Source organism: Cydia fagiglandana, chromosome 22 (assembly GCF_963556715.1).
Source record: "Cydia fagiglandana chromosome 22, ilCydFagi1.1, whole genome shotgun sequence".
Taxonomy (NCBI): Eukaryota; Metazoa; Arthropoda; class Insecta; order Lepidoptera; family Tortricidae; genus Cydia; species Cydia fagiglandana.
Window position 1 is genome coordinate 12825554 of NC_085953.1, and position 20358 is coordinate 12845911.

A 20358-nucleotide genomic window follows, 5' to 3' on the forward strand; every position below is an offset into this window, starting at 1 on the left:
AATTTTTTCAAGATGGAAACAGCTACTCTACAATCAGCTCGGACACGAACCCGCGCTCCGTACCTGCTGTCTCCGGTGTCCCTGGATATCATCGAGTTAGGAACCGAATCAACCCAGGAGGTGGTTAGGAGGAACCTTGGCCATGACAACCGGCTGAACGTCAAACTAGAGATGAAGGAAGAGAGAGTACCGGATAATTATCAAGATGATAACAGTAAGTTGAAGCAAGATTCAAAACCACTAATTTTACAAGCTTTTATTTAACTTGTGATGTACCTAATATTTAGGTAAGTATGTATGTGACTAATCTATGTTTGGTCAAATCTTAGAAGTTAAATTTGACCCACTCCCCAGTTTCCGATGAAGCTGAAGATTTGCTTACATATGTAAGTATGGTGACAATGTAATATTATGGTATCATCGAGCTGTACTGATGATGGAGACAGGAGGTGGCGATAGGAACTCTGTGATAAAACAATGCAACCTAATTGTGTTTGGGGTTTTTAGAATTGTCTTGATGAGTATTTGTTACCTGTGAAAAGAAAAGTACAGTCAGCGATAAAAGCTTGTACCAAAAATGATTTTTTTGCCAAAAACTTATTAACAGTCAGCACTCAGCTCCTAAAGTATTTGTCATACTTTTTACTCTTTTTAGTGATAAGACCACTGTAGTTCGTTTTTTTTAGCATCAGAAAGAAATTAAATTGAAATTGAAAAACGCTTTTTAAAAATCAGTTACTATTACTTATGAAAGCAAAAGAATATAAATTATCGTATTAGATTCATAATTATTACATATTTGCCGTAACTTATTTTTAAAACGGGTTTTTCAATTAAAAGACACATCAAGATACCTTATTTCTAATGCTAAAAAAAAACGAAATATAGTTGTTACTTGGTGTTAAACTTGTAGATATGTAGAAAAAACGTTTATTTGGTGCAAACTCACTGGCCTTTGCGTTTGTTGCAGACAATTTATGCAGAATAAAGACTATTTGTATATGTATATCCCTATATGATTATGATGCATATTTATACTTTAAAAATATTTTCAGACAGCCAAGAGTCATTTGTAAAAGAAGGCTTACCTCTAAAAGTATTATTAAAGGAAGAGAAAGAAACGGTACAAGTGGAAGAAAGCCCCAAGAAAACTCCCAGAAAATACAAGAAGAGAAAGAAGAATGATGTAGAAGATGGTAAGAACTATTTAGATTGCAAAATGGGGAAATAACACTAGACTCATACTCATAGAATTGTGTTCCTGCCGGTTAGTAAGGTTGCCAGAGCTTAAAGAGGGTGCGGAGTGTTTGTTAAGAGTCAGCAATAGAGGTGCAACGGATAGTTGTTTGGCAGGATACCGGATACCGAATATTCGGCCTGACCATCCGGTATCCGGCCGCCGAATATTCGGCCAGCGGAACTATACCTACATTTCGGTTTTTCAGGTGCGCATTCTGCAGGTTTGACCCGTTTCCTAGTAAACGTTCGCGCGGACTCATTTCTAGGTTCGAAATTAGTGCGCGTGCAAGTCAGTGGAATGATTCAATTGTTTTAAAATAATAAACAAGTACCATTATGACCGTATCTGTTTCTTAAATCCAATTTGCTTACTCCGAAATCAAGCAATGTTACTATCCGGTATCCGGCCGGATAGTAGGTCACTATCCGGTATACGGCCGGATAGTAAAATTATGGCCGGATAGGCCGGATACCGGATAGTAACCGGATATCCGGTGCATCTCTAGTCAGCAACGCGCATGTAACATGGAGTTGCAGGCGTCCATAGGCTACGGAGACTGCTTACCATCAGGTGGTCCATAAGCTTGTTTGCCACCATCGCAGTATAAAAACATAAGAAAAAAATGGCTTTTTTAATTTTTTTGGTGCAAGCATTTTAAGGGAACTTTAAGCTAGTTACAATTGTGAATCGTAGGGTCAAAAAATAAGGATTTTTACTTAAGTTTGTTCATTTCAGAGTTAGCTATAATACCCTTCGAAATAACCCGAGAGCAATGCTTCGAGGAGCGCGCGCGCATGGCGCTCGACCAGCGTTACCTGGCCTCCACGTACAAGTGCACAGACTGCGTCAAAGGGTTCAACTATAAGGACAGCTTTGATAAACACATGGAGAAACATAGTGAAGTGAGTCTTTATTTTAAATCAGGGGTCTCTAAACTTTTTTACCTGAGGGCCATATTGCGCCGCACAATTTTCGCGCGGGCCACCATCGGCGCAGAAGTGGGGAGGGGTGTATCTGGTTGCTGCTGTTAGGGCTGATCACCTGGAGCCTGGCTCCCGCGGGCCGGATTGGAACGCTTCGCATTTGGCCCGCGGGCCGGGGTTTGGAGAGCCCTAAATTTTACAAAAATCGGTTGAGAAATGCGATTACTAGCGACCCGCCCCGGCTTCTCCTTGGGCAGGCGTGTCTCACTCCGCGATTTCGTCGCTACAGGTAGCTAAAAGTACATCCGTTCGACCCCAATCTTGGGGTTTGCCATAACCCGCGCGTGGCGCTGTCGCCACCTAGCGGCCATAGCTGTGCTGATCGTGACAGACGCCTGAGACGCCTTTTGTTAGAGAGTGCGTCTTCTGTACCTAATTACTTATTCTGTGCCTTGGGTTGCACAAAATCTAGCGTCTTTCGAGCGTCGGCGTCTACAACTGTATGGCCGCGCTCGACGCAACGTCGACGCAACGTCGACGCAACTGCGCAGCGACGTCATTTTCCATAGCGCTGACCAGACGCCGACAGACGCCGACGCTCTAAAGATGCCGCTAGATGTGGGGGGGCCTAAACCTTCAAGAATCATTATTGATAGGTGAAAGCAGCATGAAATTCCGTTCAGTAGCTTTTGAGTTTATCGCGAACATACAGACGACGCGGCGGGGGACTTTGTTTCATACAGTGTAGTGATAATTTATAGAAACTAATAAAATTATATGTGTATTATTTTCAGAGCAACGGCAACTATGAATGCGATGTGTGCAAGCAGAGAATGAGTACAGAAGATAAGCTAAACGGCCACAAGAAATACCATGAAAAGTATGTTCATTCTATTCAAATTCTGAGTCTGAGTACCCACAACACAAGCCTTCTTGAGCTTACTGTGGGACTTAGTCAATCTGTGTAAGAATGTCCTATAATATTTATTTATTTATTTATTTATATTCAAATTCAAAATATACTTTATTCATGTAGTCCTAGCAACAAGCTCTTATGAATCGTAATTAATCTTAATCTAATTATCAGAGCAATTTATTGATGTTAATATTATTGCATAATAACATTAGATTATTATACAGATCAAATTTAACACTAAGAATTTCACAAAAGGATCGTCAAACATTAAAAAAATTGTATAAAAAAATACTAGTCTACAATTTCTAGAATAAAATCTATATGTCAAAATTTCCATTTCCTCATCAATAATCAAATATACCTAATAAATAAATAATCATTTCGAATAACAATTAATCCCACGTCGTATTATCATGCATGTAATTTTAATTTTATAAACTTTACCACTACCAATCAGATTAACCTGTAGAAGAGATGTTAAAACTAAGAAACCATCATGCCCTCGAGTTGGCCTGCTGGTGTAGAATAGGGTAGGTTAGGTTTGTTTCATAATTTTTCAATAAAGTTAATAGTTTCAGCACAATAACAATAAAATTATGCGAAATAAGTTTTATGCATTACATTGGGACAATCAATGAGGGTTTCCGCCGTCGAGACTTTCACTAGATGGCAGCACCGAGACGAGAGGTCTTTTTGACAGCTGCTGTCAAAATCCACAATAAAAAACATGGTTAAACATGATTGGTGGATAATGACAGCTAGACCTCTCGCCACGGTGCTGTCATCTAGTGAAAAACTCGATCGCGGAAACCCTCATTATTATGCGACCCAATATACACGGTGTAACATGAGGAAACCAAATAATTTTAACAGCGTATTCCTGATCACATTTAGAGACAAAAATGTCCTATAAACTTTTTGAAATTCGCCTAGTTTCAGAGATATTATGAATTAAAAAAAAACAAGTTTTTATTGTTAAATAGTGTTAAAGGCCTTTTTGATGGTGATGTTGCTGCTATGGGACGTAGTTTAAATATCCTTATTGATAGATGTCAAAAAGTGACAAGTAACACTTTGCAAAAAGTTGTTTTTACAAAAAAAAAATGTGTAAATAAATTTTAAGTGTTTACCAATAACATTTATTTTTTATGTACAAAATACATTAAAAAAAACTGAAAAAACAAAAAAAAAATTTTTTTGGCGTAATTACCCAAATCCATATTACATTTTTTCCTTCTTTTGACCTCAGAAATGCGTGGTTAAAATTATTCGGTTTCCTCGTGTTACACCGTGTGGACCCAATAATTTCTTATTAAACAGGCGCTACCGTTGCCCCGTATGCGGCATGACCCGCGCCAGTCGGGTGCTGGTCAAGGACCACTACTCGGCCTTCCACTCCTCGCGTCAGATCAGACACAACTGCCCGCACTGCGACAAGACATTCACGTAAGTAATAGTTTGGACCTAAACCTTGTTATAGTTCGTTTTTTTAGCATTAGAAAGAACTTCGCAGAAGTAAGCTTGTGGTTCCAAATCCGGCACTTTTAGCGGTAATAATTTGAAGTAAATTATATGTATTGACCGTGCTACATTAGATAATTCAATAATTATTAACAATTAAAGAGCCTGATAAAAACTGTACGCTTACTTCTGTGGAGTTCTTTCTAATGCTAAAAAAAACGAACTATAGGGCTCAGAACGGAACCCTTATAGGATCACTCGTGCGTCTGTCACAGGCTATTTTCTCGGAAACTACTGGACCAATTAGGTTCGAAGTTATTTAAGAAAATAGCCAAATTTCTTAAATAACTTCTAACCTATGTATTTTAAAATTATAAAAAATGTCCATCTTTGGGTTACTAATTTACATATGTGTACCAAATTTCAACTTAATTGGTCCAGTAGTTTCCGAGAAAATAGGCTGTGACAGACGGACAGACAGACAGACGCACGAGTGATCCTATAAGGGTTCCGTTTTTTTCCTTTTGAGGTACGGAACCCTAAAAATATAGTGAACCTTGTAGTGATGAAGATTCTATTGGTATTGGAATTTTATTACAAGCTTTTATTTACTTTCACCTGACCATTGTCTGTCTGTAATCAAATCTTGCAAGTTAAATTTGATCCACTTCCCGGTTTCCAATTGAGCTGAAATTTTGCATGCATGTATAAATCGGATGACAATGCAATATTATGGTACCATCGAGCTGATCTGATGATGGAGACAGGAGGTGGCCTTAGGAACTCTGTGATGAAACAACGCAACCTAATTGTGTTAGGGGTTTTTAGAATTGTCTCTATGAGTATTAGTTGTCTACTTGTCTGTCGTAAGAAAAGTACAGTCAGCGATAAAAGCTTGTACCAAAAATGAAATTTTTGCCAAAAACTTATTATACATTTTCAGACGTAAACTGGCATGGCGGAAGCACGTGTCCAGCGTGCACGGTCGCGCGAGGGAGACGTGCCAATATTGTAACAAGACTTATGCCAACAAAGATGTTCTAAAGGCGCATATAAACCTGTGAGTATAGTATACAATGTGGTTTCCCATTACAGATGGTACGGTCAACAACAGAGCTATGAATACAGGCAAAGTGTCAAAAATATGTATACAGTACTTTATTGCCTGTACATTGTATACATTGTATACATATTGTTGGCACTTTGCCTGTATTCGTAGCTCTGTTGTTGACTGTACAGTCACCTACAGTCGCCATCAGATATATCGGAGCGGCCAAGGTGTTCACAATTTCTGAACACGCACTCTAACGCCCTGACAATAGAGGCGTGTTCAGATATATGTGAGCACCTTGGCCGCTCCGATATGTCTGATGGCGACTGTACAATAATATATTACACAACGAAGGCCGCAAATATGTCTGACACGATCTTATTTGTAGAGCCATAAGAGCGCGTCACATATTTTTGCGGCCTTCGAAGGGTAACATTTATTGAAGGTGACTGTATGTTAGGGACGTATATCGCGACTGACGAAAACTGTATTTACAACTAATATTACAAGCAAAAGGAGTTGAAAATAGTGTTCCGGTTATTTCGGTTATAATATTAGCTGAAAATTGTCGAGTATTAGACTTTTTGTTCGACGCGACATCTATTGTCGAGTAGCAGTAGGTACTGATAAATCAGGCCCCTGTTTCACCAACGTGATAGGTGCGACAATTGTAAAACATCACTGTTACTGACGTCACAGGCATCCATGGGCTACGGTTACCGCTTACCATCGGGCGGGCCGTATTCCTGTTTGCCACCATCATTGTATTATTAAAAAAAACTTTATTATATCGGATAAAAACAGATATTTCTCTTGCTAAGTTTATGACAATTGTCACAAGAAACACTACAATTGTCACGAAATTCCGACATATAACTCATTACCTGTCAAGAATTACCTACAATTCTTCTAAATCTTTGACAATTGTCAGAAACTTCGCAAGAGAAATAACTGTTTTTTTCCGATATTATAAAGTTTTTTTTAATAATACAATGATGGTGGCAAGCAGGAATACGGCCCGCCCGATGGTAAGTGATAATCGTAACCCTTGGATGCCTGTGACGTCAGAAGCAGGGATTTTACAATTGTCGCACCTGTCACCGATGTGAAATTGGGGCCAGATCAGTGCCGGATTTAGACATTTGCCGCCCGTAGGCTATGCCGATTTTGCCGCCCCTATCCACCTCCCATAAGGGGCCCACTGATTAACAGTCCGCCGGACGGTATCAAGAAGATTTAATACCACGAAGACACAAGAATCGACCACCATCCCAAACTCACAATGTACCTAATTAGATGGTGGTCAGATAGGTCACAAAAAATGTAGTTAGGGAAATGATAACGCGAGCGTAGCGAGCGCGAATTTTTTTAGGTAGGTATGTACATTTTTAGGGTTCCGTACTTCAAAAGGAAAAAACGGAACCCATAATACCACGAAGACACAAAAATTGACGACTATGCCCAACTCACAATGTAGTTAGATGGTGGTGAAATGGGTCACAAAAGTCACAAATAATGTAGTTACTTAAATGAAAGCGAAATTTTTTCGAGAAAGTAGTAGGTAGGTACATTTTTAGGGTTCCGTACTTCAAAAGGAAAAAAATGGATATAACCAATAGGGATATTAACGGATAACCCATATAGGATCACTTTGTTGTCCGTCCGGCAGTCTGTCTGTCTCAATATAGAGGGTCTTGACATGACAGAGAGCGGCAAAATCGACAAATAATGCTTGTTATGTAAAATTTACAAATAAATTCTGGTCGACCCTATCTGAACAGCACATAAAATATTTTTTTGACCCAAATTTGCCGCCCCCTACAATCTGCCGCCCTAGGCTTCAGCCTACTTAGCCTTGTGGTAAATCCGGCACTGGGCCAGATAAATCCGCTACTTGGCGCTAGATGTCGACTACGAAAATAACAAGCGTTTTGGTAAAAAAACTGTTATAACCACTTGACCGTCCGACCATAGCATAGTATCCGAAAAAAATATGCTCTTAACCGTCCGCGGGAACCTTACTATCCAAAGGGATGGAAGAAAGATTTGATTTCAGAGCCATCTAACGGAATATTTCGGCATTATTTACTAATTCTCTTGATGCGACAACGTAGCCTAACTAAATAGCTAGCTCTAATTTAGATGGCAGTGTAGTTATAATTTTGGTAGAAAGTTGTGAATGCGCTGCGCGGGGCGTGCGTCGCTAAAAAAACCCGGACGGTTGACAGGAAAACAGTCTCGCGGGCCGGACGGTTGAGTGGATATGGAGTGAACACACTATACAGGGTATTTGGTACATCGTTTGCCAAATTAAAATGGCAGATAGGTTGAGTCATTTGCTATCTTCTAGGCCTAGAATCTTTTTATTTGACGCAAAAAAATTGTTCACTTCTATGCCAGTTTTTTTAATTCCAAATTTTTACTTGCGTAGTAGTAAAAAAAAACATGGCCAATTTTGTTTTTCTAGGCATGAGAAGATAGCAAATGACTCAACCTATCTGCCGTTTTAATTTGGCAAACGATGTACCAAACACCCTGTATTTACTTATTTATATGCCCTCTATGCCCTAACATAATATGTTTTCTTTTAGCCGCCATCCAATAGAGGGCACCACAGCACCAATAGTCAAGTCCCACGTGTGTCAAGATTGCGGGAAAGCGTTCAAGAGTCCTTCGTTACTCAAGATACACAGTGTCAAGCATTCGCCCAACAAGGACTACTATTGTGTCGAGTGTGACAAGTAAGTGTAGAGTCAAGTACGTTTGCCAAGACTGCGGGAAGGCGTTCAAGAGTCCTTCGTTACTCAAGATACATAGTGTCAAGCATTCGCCCAACAAGGAATACTATTGCGTCGAGTGTGACAAGTAAGTGTAGAGTCAAGTACGTTTGCCAAGACTGCGGGAAGGCGTTCAAGAGCCCTTCGTTACTCAAGATACATAGTGTCAAGCATTCGCCCAACAAGGACTACTATTGTGTCGAGTGTGACAAGTAAGTGTCGAGTCAAGTACGTTTGCCAAGACTGCGGGAAAGCGTTCAAGAGTCCTTCGTTACTCAAGATACATAGTGTCAAGCATTCGCCCAACAAGGAATACTATTGCGTCGAGTGTGACAAGTAAGTGTAGAGTCAAGTACGTTTGCCAAGACTGCGGGAAGGCGTTCAAGAGCCCTTCGTTACTCAAGATACATAGTGTCAAGCATTCGCCCAACAAGGACTACTATTGTGTCGAGTGTGACAAGTAAGTGTCGAGTCAAGTACGTTTGCCAAGACTGCGGGAAAGCGTTCAAGAGTCCTTCGTTACTCAAGATACACAGTGTCAAGCATTCGCCCAACAAGGACTACTATTGTGTCGAGTGTGATACGTAAGTGTCGAGTATACGGAGTATAGTTTTATTTTCACTTTATTATTATAGGTACATAGGTATAAGTGAGTGATGTCGGGCTTACTACTAATAACAATATGTCTTATTTTCAGGAGTTTCAAATCGGCGACAATACTGAAACATCACTTGAAAACTGCCTCAGTACACGTCAATTACGTTGATTTACCGTGAGTACCATTACATAATCATGAAATAAGTATTTAATACTAATCTTCAGTTAATTTTGCTGATATCTCATGAGTAGGGGTTTTCAACACTAAAAAAAAATATGTATTAATTTATTATACTATAATTAGATACATATAGTATATGCTTTCAGTTTGGCGTGCGAGCACTGTGGCAAGCGGTTCGCGATACGACGCGACTTGGAGCAACACATCAACAGAGTCCATCTCAATATAAAACCATTCCAGTGCGACCGCTGCGAAAAGGTAATTACTACGTAGTCTACCTACAACAAGATTCTATTAGTCTTTTTTAATACTTTTTAATATGTTAGGCGGCCAATTTTTTAGTCTGACGATTTTATGTTTAATTTTTTGTCCAATAGCCGGCTGATTATAACTATCCGTTTCCCTGGATTGTTTCGTTGACTGGGTGTGCCGACTGTCTTGTCTACCCTTTAAATACTTTTGCATAGTAGCGACAGGGACATATGAAAGCATGTTCCGATGAAATGGAGACGCTTTGCTCTCACTTTGTCAACTAGCTTATAAATGCAGTCATGGTCATAAATTTTAGATGTCTTCCCTAACTTTTTTCTTATACATACGTGTTTTTGTCTGCAGGCGTACGTGAACGTGTGGTCTCTGAACGAGCACCGGCGATTAGTGCACGAGGGCTTCAAGCGACCGCTGAAGTACCCCTGCTCCATGTGCGACAAAGTATTTGATGTAAGTACACATTTACGCTGCTGAAATGAAAATGTGAGCTAAAATAAATATTATGCATATTTAAATTGAACTATTTTGTTCATTTACCTACTGCAATTTTTTTTTACATACAAACTTTACATATACATATATAAAACTACTTATAATAAAATGAAAAACGAATCTATATTAAAAAACATCTGAAAAGGCCCGGGCATTGCGCCAAAGATGCTGGCAGCATTCCCTCACTGACTGGCAATACTTATGTGCTGCGATAGAAAACTGCCAGCTCTCTGATCACATTGATACAAGTATTGGCAGTATTAAGTCGATTTATAAGTTATGTGCATTAATTTAACACATTCACTGCCAAGAACACATATGTGTGTTTATTTATAAGTTATGTGCATTAATTTAACACATTCACTGCCAAGAACACATATGTGTGTTTATTTATAAGTTATGTGCATTAATTTAACACATTCACTGCCAAGAACACATATGTGTGTTTATTTTGTAGTGGGAATGGGGCGCCCGTTACCGAAACTGTTAACCTCGTTGGCCAGATAGAAGCCATTTTTTTAAGATTACTTAATATATGTTATTGTTGAAATTATGTAATTTAATATTGCAAAAAGCGGTGGTGGCCGAGTGGATATGACGCCCGACTTTCAATCCGGAGATCGCGGGTTCAAATCCTGGCTCGTACCAATGAGTTTTTCGAGACTTACCTATGTACCAAATATCATTTGATATTTACCACTAGCTTTTCGGTGAAGGAAAACATCGTGAGGAAACCTGCATACATCTGCGAAGAAATTCAAAGGTGTATGTGAAGTCCCCAATCCGCATTGGGCTAGCGTGGGGACTATAGCCCAAACCCTCTCGTGCTTTAGAGGAGGCCTGTGCCCAGCAGTGGGACGTGTATAGGCTAAATTATACTCTTTATTTATTTTTCTTCTTAAGTTAGGTTAATTATAATATGGATATAAAAGTAAAATATAAAAACACTTACAAACAATAAAAAAAAAAATTATAAACACATTATAAAAAACCTAACCTAGGGTGCCGCCGGCAGCGGGGCAGGGCCCAAGCTGCCGGTGGTCGGGGCCGCAGAGTGAGGAATCGACGTACTATATTATTATATTTAATATTGCATTGTTTAAATTTTTTGTTTTCAGAGTAACCAGATCCTCAAAGACCACATCCGAACCCACACCGGGGAGCGTCCCTTCCAGTGCAGCCGCTGCCCCGCGCAGTTCCGCCAGGCCAGCACCCTAGGGACCCACGTCAAGCTTGTACACTTAAAACTGACTAGAGACGGGAGGCCGAAGACTTTGGCCGGCAAATATCAGCCTATACAGGATCAGGAGCATTTCAGTCAGATCCAATCCAAGACAGAGTCAAGCCAGTATGCTGGGGACACATCTCGAACTAACTAGGGGTCATCCATTAATTACGTCACACGTTTAGGGGGAGGGAGGGGGTCAAGAAAATGTGACATATTGTGACATGGGGGAGGGGGGAGACCCAAACTTTGTGACGTCACTTTAACTTCATCAGTAACCGAAAATTTATTTAAATTATTTAGTTCGCTGTACATTTAAATAACAAGTTTTTAAAACGAAAATAGTTTTTAATCGTTTAATTTTCTTTCCTAAGCAGTTTTGGATTATAAAATTACTAATATTTATATCGTCAAATATATTTTGATAAAATATTAATAATACTTAGGTACTTACTTAATTCGATTTGGCGATTTCGTAGAAAAAATGTGACGTCACACTAGGTGGGGAGGGGTTTGCCAAATGTGACCAAGTGTAACAAGGGGGGGGGGGAGGGGATCAAAAAACCTAGAAATTGGTGTGACTTATATATTACTTCTTAAAGACGGGCCTCACGGGCATTAAGAATGGTGTCAGTACAGCGGTGTCACTCACGAATTCGAGCCAATCGTGCAGTCTAATGCCACACAACACACAACGCTACTGGTTGATGAGTTCACATCACGCGCGCGATTGGTTCGAATTCGTGAGTCATCATCTCAGCCATAAGACGTCCACTGCTGATCATAGGCCTCCCCCTTGGACCTCCATACGTGCCGGTTGGAAGCGACCCGCATCCAGCGTCTTCCGGCGACCTTAACAAGGTCGTCTGTCCATTTTGTGGGTGAACGTCCTACGCTGCGCTTGCTAGTGACACCGCTAAACTAGCACCATTCTTAGTGCCCTTAAGGTCTTTATATATGCCAATAGCTTATGGTAAAAAAATCTTATTTGTCATAAGAATTACAAATTCGTTTAAATGAGTACATCTTTTAAACTAGATTTAAGAGAGTTGACTACGAAAAATGTTTTATTAATATTTATTTGTTATTATTATTTATTAGGTTATTAGACTTGAAACGGGTTGCACCACGTACAGATAACGAACTGGTCAACGTTAACACATTCACTGCCAACGCGAGATACGCGTGTGGCCGATAATGATATTTTTTCCGCTTTGTAGCGAAAAGCGTGTTCTAGATTAAATGTTTATATTGTTGTTAACGGTATGGTGTAACGGCAACATTGTGGTGTATAAAATAAATACATTAAATGTATGATTATATTAATTAGTATTAGTAAGATTAATATAAATAATAAATACAGTTTTAATTTGAAATGTCTTGTTTATTTCTTAACGTACCGTAGTTTTGTCTTGGGTACTTACTGCTAACTGCTGCTATGAATGAATGCTGCTGTTCGAATCCCGTATTTTTTTAAACTAACGTGTTTCTATAAAATGTTGATAAATTTGCATTGCTACATTATCGACGTCTGTGGAGCCCACTATGTAACCATTATTACGTGCTATTGGACACTAGATGGCGTAAAAATTAAAAATCCTGCTTTGTAAAGTTAAGGCAGAAAAACGCCTAAACAAATTTGACATATGAATTATTTTCTAATCTGTGACCGCTACTTGTCATGACAAAATTTTGTCGATGTTTTGGTGATAATAGAGCGTTTATTTCTTAGTTTAATTGTGAAATGTATTTATTTAAATTAACTATTGTTCTATGAAAGATATTGCAATGGCGCAATCCGACATGGGGTCAGATCGGTATTGCTTCGGGTGTTTGTGTGCGAAGGAAGAGAAGTCGATTTACTGCCTAAACTTACGAAGCTCAGTACTGAAAACATTTATACAGGTATTTTATTATTTTGATAATTCAACAATTACTTTAGGCAAGATATTTCCATTCATAAAAACCTTGTGTACATATATTCTTAGTATATTAATTAGAAATGTCCATATTCTAATTAAATGTTTTCATTCACTCTACTCGAGTGTACTTTGAAACAAAAATAATAAAAAAATATGAATATATTTATTAGAAAATTTAGGTATGGATGTTTGCTCACAGTTTTTTTTTTATCATAAGAGATAACTTTAATATAGTAATACTTCAAAGAATATTAAACCTACTCTGTATGGTTGTTTAATGTTTTTATTTGTTATATTTCAGGCTGAATGTGTATTCCTCTGCTACCTCTGTAAGCGGGCCTCACAACAAGCAGAGTTGTTCATACAAAATGTTCAAAGTAACCAGATTCTACTAGAGAACATACACAGTGTATGTATTAATTCTGTACATGGTGGGAAAAAGTTGATAAATGGCGATTTAAATTGTTTCTATTAAAAAATTTAAGAATATTGAACTTTATGTAATTTTATTTTCAAATTTCTTCAATAAAATATTTTCAGTTATCAACTTCTTCCCGCCATGTACGAAATTTACTTTAGTTAGTTAGTTGTTTTAGATGTCAGCAGATGTCAGGCTGATGATGATTATTTTAATACTACACACTTATTTGTTGCTTTGACTTATAATTTTTCAATCAAAATCAAAACAACATAGGGGCTATTCATAAATTACGTCATTTCAAATTAGGGTACGGGGGTCTGGACAATGGATGATGGTAGCACGACAGGAGGAAACAGGGTCATTCAAAGCATGATTATTGGATGATTTTAGGGGGGATTTTAAAAATCGTCAAAAATGACGTAAGTTATGGACAGCCCCATACTACATTTTTTTATATCATTTCAGGTAGAAGATTCAACCATTCACTCAGTCCGCACTCAATCCCGAGCACCGCACGAGCTATCCTCAATATCTCTAGACATTATAGAATTAGGTACAACTAAGTCAATGGTAGAGGAGTCCTATTTCGTCTATGACCATCGGGGGCCTAAAGTCAAGCAGGAGATGAAGAAGGAGGGAGCAGCGTTTGAGGAGTATGATGACGTTGATACTGGTTGGTATTATCTATGCAAAACTGCAAATACACGGCACAGAATAAATAATAGTACTAGGTACAGAAGACTCACGTTCGAACAATACGCGTCTGTTACAATCAGGACAGATATGGCCGCTAGGTGGCGACAGCGCCACGCGCGGCTTATGGCTAATAGCCACCAAAATTGGTGTGGAACAGATGTACTTGTAGCTACCTGTAGCAAAGCGACAAAATCGCAGAGAGAACCCCACCTGACGTTGGCTTAAAAAATAACTGCATTCCCGTTGCCAGGGAGGTTTTGGGATAACATTGAGCAACTTTTACTATAGGACCAATCCCGAATTCGCGAAAAAAATTTTGGCTGTTTCATACATTTTGGCGGTCCATTTTCTATGGGAGGGTAAATTTTTTTCGCGATTTCGGCGTTTGTTCCATAGTAAAAGTTGCTCAGTATGATTCCAAAACCTCCCTGGCAACGGGAATGCAGTTATTTTTTAGCCACCGTGTATACAATTGCAAGCTAAAATTAGTAGATAAAATAAGGCCGTGGAAATAGCAGTATAAAGAAAACTGCCACGAAATTCTGCAGTATTATACAAATGAAAATCAGTAATAATATTTTAAACTTTCAGATTTCCAAGAGCCTTTTGTAAAAGAAGAAGATTTTCCTCTAAAAGAGTTATTAAAGGAAGAGGTTATGATGATGGAAGTGGATCTGAAGAGCCTGAAGAAAAGCCTTAGAAAGGAGAAGTACAAGAAAAGAAGGGTTAAGAAGGACATAGAAATAAAAAAAGAAGTTGAAGGCAGGTTTTAGTAAAATTTTAGGTTTTCTGTCAAATATAACAGTGTCATTAACATTAATTCAAGTTTTTGTATTATTTTATGGGCGCCAATCCCATCATCTTGGAGGAATAATAATATTTTTTATTATGTATGGTGTTCAAGCTAAAAAGTGACTTGGTACCTCATTGATCTAATAACCGAGTCATATTTTTTTTATTAAATTGATATTAATTATCTAATATCCGAATGAAATTAACAATAGGTTAGTCGCGGACAATCAATATACATATTATGAATAATTTCGATTTAATCTAAATCCGGCAGCCCTAGGTTCACATTCTCACTCTGATTCGAAGATTACGTATAATAGTTATTTACGATACAAGTGCGGAAAAGGGGAAATTCGAAACGAGTGGCGATAAATTAATCATAATTAACAAATCGATACGAGTTGCGAATTACCTATTCGCACGTGTATCGTACAATGTTTTATAGTACATAGTACATATGGCCCTTTAAACTTTTGACATATGCACGAAAAGTGCTATTTTACACACTAGTGCGGGAAAATTAGGACCATATGTACTGTAAAATATCATTTATTTATTTATTTAAACTTTATTGCACAATAAATGAAGAGTACAAATGGCGGACTTAATGCCAGAAGGCATTCTCTACCATTCAACCATGGGCTAAACCGAAAGATCTAGATTTAACGTGAACTATTACAGAAATGACGGAATGCGAGATAGAAACAATCTACATAACCCGAGAGCAATGCTTCGAGGAGCGCGCGCGCATGGCGCTCGACCAGCGCTACCTGGCCTCCACGTACAAGTGCACCGACTGCATAAAAGGGTTCAACTATAAGGCGAGCTTCCAGAAACACCTGGAAAAGCATAGCCAGGTACGTTTGATTTACTTAAACACTTTTTACTTTATGAAACTGCACAACGGGACTTAATCGCGTATTTAAGTTTTAAGATTTACCTTCGACGTTTCGAGGACGGCGTTGTCCCCGTGGTCTCGGAGAAGACTGGCTCAAGTTGACATCAACATCTTCTAGCCGCGCGAGTTTTTCGAACTACCCGCACTTGGTCTTGTTTATTAAGTCCCGTTGTGCAGTTTCATAATGTTAAATAATCGTGAAAGTTTAAATCAGCACTTTTTACTTATTAAACCCAACAGGCATTTTTGATTACCATCGCCTTTAATCATAAACAAGGTGTGTCTCGCATTTAAGAATTTGAAAAATAAGTTACCATCTTTTGACTTTCCATTGATGCATGAAACAATTTTTTATTTAACTTTTTAGGGTTCCTTACCCGAAGGGTAAAAACGGGACCCTATTACTAGATTCCCCTGTCCCTCTGTCTGTCACCGGGCTGTATCTCATGAACCTAGGTTCATTTGACAATTCACAATTTTGAGATAGCTAGTTGAAATGTTCACAGATGATGTATTTCTGTTGCCGCATAATAACAAATTCTAAACAGAATAAAATAAAAATTTGAGTGGGGCTCCCATACAACAAACGGATTACAGATACGGAACCCTTCATGCGCGAGTCCGACTCACACTTGGCCGGTTTTCGTATAATATGTGTATTTCAGACACGGCAGTTAAACAGTTTCTATTATATTTTACATTGCCTTGTAGATATGGATAGACTTCGTACTTAATATAGGTAGCTTTATATGTTCAAAATTAATATTTTATTTCTAATTTCAGAGCAATGGCGATTATGAATGTGAAGTATGTAAACAGAGAATGAGTACAGAAGATAAGCTGCTCTGTCACAAGAAATACCACGAAAGGTGGGTTAATTATTTTAGATAATTTTTTTAAACAAAGCAATCAAAAAACTAAATTTCAATGATAAAATACAATACAATTCATCTACTGGGATTCTAACTAGCGACATGGGTAATTTTTTAGCAAGCTCTTTTAGAAATGTTAAAAGAGCCTTTGACTGTTGTTTGAATCTGTTAGATTTTTAGGGTTCCGTACCTCAAAAGGAAAGAACGGAACCCTTACAGGATCGCTCGTGCGTCTGTCTGTCTGTCCGACCATTCCTCCCATTATCTCCGAAACTACTGGGTTTAAAATTTCGAAATAATACACAAAATAGTTCTGTACCTATAGATGACAGGAAAACCTATAAAATGTGCAGTCAAGCGTGAGTCGGACTTAATAACTTAGTTTTTAATCCGACCCGTAGGGTTTATAAAATACATTTCATTCACGTTCCACATAAAAAATATAATGTTAAAAATTGGGTAATGTACGGAACCCTCGGAACGCGAGTGCGACTCGCTCTTGACCGGTTTTCTAATTTCTAGTCGGAGAATGATTTTAAATTAAATATTTTTTTAAGTATTGCTTGTATGACAGACGGTACCGCTGCCCCGTATGCGGCCTGACTCGGGTCAGTCGACTGACAGTCAAGGACCACTACTCGGCCTTCCACTCGGCCAGCCATCACAGGCACTGTCCACACTGCGGGAAAACTTTCAAGTAAGTATTTATAATATTGCTTGTATGACAGACGGTACCACTGCCCCGTATGCGGCCTGACTCGTCGACTGACAGTCAAGGACCACTACTCGGCCTTCCACTCGGCCAGCCATCACAGGCACTGTCCACACTGCGGTAAAACTTTCAAGTAAGTATTTATAATATTGCTTGTATGACAGACGGTACCACTGCCCCGTATGCGGCCTGACTCGTCGACTGACAGTCAAGAACCACTACTCGGCCTTCCACTCGGCCAGCCATCACAGGCACTGTCCACACTGCGGGAAAACTTTCAAGTAAGTATTTATAATATTGCTTGTATGACTGACGGTACCGTTGCCCCGTATGCGGCCTGACTCGGGTCAGTCGACTGACAGTCAAGGACCACTACTCGGCCTTCCACTCGGCCAGCCATCACAGGCACTGTCCACACTGCGGGAAATCTTTCAAGTAAGTATTTATAATATTGCTTGTATGACAGACGGTACCGCTGCCCCGTATGCGGCCTGACTCGGGTCAGTCGACTGACAGTCAAGGACCACTACTCGGCCTTCCACTCGGCCAGCCATCACAGGCACTGTCCACACTGCGGGAAAACTTTCAAGTAAGTATTTATAATATTGCTTGTATGACAGACGGTACCGCTGCCCCGTCTGCGGCCTGACTCGGGTCAGTCGACTGACAGTCAAGGATCACTACTCGACCTTCCACTCGGCCAGCCATCACAGGCACTGTCCACACTGCGGTAAAACTTTCAAGTAAGTATTTATAATATTGCTTGTATGACAGACGGTACCGCTGCCCCGTCTGCGGCCTGACTCGGGTCAGTCGACTGACAGTCAAGGACCACTACTCGGCCTTCCACTCGGCCAGCCATCACAGGCACTGTCCACACTGCGGTAAAACTTTCAAGTAAGTATTTATAATATTGCTTGTATGACAGACGGTACCGCTGCCCCGTCTGCGGCCTGACTCGGGTCAGTCGACTGACAGTCAAGGATCACTACTCGACCTCCCACTCGGCCAGCCATCACAGGCACTGTCCACACTGCGGTAAAACTTTCAAGTAAGTATTTATAATATTGCTTGTATGACAGACGGTACCGCTGCCCCGTCTGCGGCCTGACTCGGGTCAGTCGACTGACAGTCAAGGATCACTACTCGACCTCCCACTCGGCCAGCCATCACAGGCACTGTCCACACTGCGGTAAAACTTTCAAGTAAGTATTTATAATATTGCTTGTATGACAGACGGTACCACTGCCCCGTCTGCGACCTGACTCGGGTCAGTCGACTGACAGTCAAGGACCACTACTCGGCCTTCCACTCGGCCAGCCATCACAGGCACTGTCCGCACTGCGGGAAAACTTTCAAGTAAGTATTTATAATATTGCTTGTATGACAGACGGTACCACTGCCCCGTATGCGGCCTGACTCGGGTCAGTCGACTGACAGTCAAGGACCACTACTCGGCCTTCCACTCGGCCAGTCATCACAGGCACTGTCCACACTGCGGAAAAACTTTTAAGTAAGTAATATAATAATATAATATTATATATAGTAATATAATATTTAATTAATTTCAAGTGATAACGTTTGGATAACAGACTATTGCTGAATTTTCTAGGTTTTTCGGGGTTCCCTACCTCAAAAGGAAATGTTCTGAACCGATACTCTGAGGAGCATGCCGTCTTGCGTAATTCTGATTTTAGGGTCACTATAAACATTCGTAATGTGAGGCCGATGGGGGACAATGTTTAATATACAGGGTGTCCCAGAATTCGACGTCAAGCCGTAAACGGATCATAGACCAAGTCATAACAGTTATCATAAAAATACAAAAAAAAATCCAACTCATGTTCTTTAAAAATTATGGTCACTTCAAAAATTCACTAAAAAATCCACACCCTGTAATGGTTCTTTAACTCTTGTTACTACAAATTCCATAATTTATTCTAATTTTTTTATTATTGTGTAATCTTGAATAATTACAGGGTGTGGATTTTTTAGTGAATTTTTAAAGTGACCATAATTTTTAAAGAACATGAGTTGGATTTTTTTTTGTATTTTTATGATAACTGTTATGACGTGGTCTATCATCCGTTTACGGCTTGACGTCGAATTCTGGGACACCTTGTATTGTCAGGGGTAGGATACTAGAGCGCAAGAGGCAAACTTTGGTTTTGTAGCAAGTTTCCTTACTGCATGGTAGTAGGTACTAATATTTATTCTGTGATTTATTGTGTGTGTGTGTGTGTGCGTGCGTGCGTGCGCCTGTGCGTGTGTGTGCGTTGGCATCCAGGGCATAAATTAAAAAACCGGCCAAGTGCGAGTCGGACTCGCCCACCGAGGGTTCGGTACTTTTTAGTACTTGTTGTTATAGCGGCAACAGAAATACATCATCTGTGAAAATTTCAACTGTCTAGCTATCACGGTTCGTGAGATACAGCCTGGTGACAGACGAACGGACGGACGGACGCACAGACGGATGGACGGACATCGGAGTCTTAGTCTTAAGAGGTTCCGTTTTACCCTTCGGGTACGGAACCCTAAAAAGAATATTTTGACACAATTACAGGGCAAGCTATGCTGGCGCCATTTGTAAAATACTTCGATCGGCCAGCCTCATTGTGATGATCTGATGATATAATTGCAGACGCCAGGTGTCGTGGCGGAAGCACGTCGCGAGCGTGCACGGCCGCGCGCGCGTCACGTGCGCCTACTGCGGGAAGAGCTACGCCAACAGAGACGTGCTCAAGGCGCATATGATTGTGTGAGTCCTCTATTTTTATTTAGACCTTTATTAGTAAGGTACAGGGGGGTTATTTAGACTGCGGGGTAATTAAAATTAATCGGAATATCTTCCATGTTTTACATTATTAACTATAGTTCGTTTTTTTTAGCATTAGAAAGAACTTGCAAGAAGG

General features: G+C 39.7%; 2 protein-coding genes across 2 annotated transcripts in view; both read left to right on the plus strand.

Moving 5' to 3' along the window:
* The window catches only part of LOC134675423 (oocyte zinc finger protein XlCOF6-like), a 37842-nt gene that overhangs the window by 2972 nt on the left and 14512 nt on the right, over positions 1–20358 (plus strand). Inside the window, exons 3-12 of the mRNA XM_063533677.1 lie at positions 13–214; positions 1056–1196; positions 1976–2142; positions 2958–3043; positions 4400–4525; positions 5484–5600; positions 8183–8332; positions 9066–9140; positions 9293–9404; positions 9762–9866. Of these exons, the coding sequence (XP_063389747.1) occupies positions 13–214; positions 1056–1196; positions 1976–2142; positions 2958–3043; positions 4400–4525; positions 5484–5600; positions 8183–8332; positions 9066–9140; positions 9293–9404; positions 9762–9866 (1281 nt within the window). The remainder of the gene's footprint in view (positions 1–12; positions 215–1055; positions 1197–1975; positions 2143–2957; positions 3044–4399; positions 4526–5483; positions 5601–8182; positions 8333–9065; positions 9141–9292; positions 9405–9761; positions 9867–20358) is intronic.
* On the plus strand, positions 12802–14960 carry LOC134675444 (uncharacterized). Its single transcript, XM_063533712.1, has 4 exons — positions 12802–13038; positions 13357–13464; positions 13942–14149; positions 14764–14960. The coding sequence occupies exons 1-4, from the start codon at positions 12907–12909 to the stop codon at positions 14943–14945; spliced, it is 630 nt and encodes a 209-aa protein (XP_063389782.1). The 5' UTR covers positions 12802–12906; the 3' UTR covers positions 14946–14960.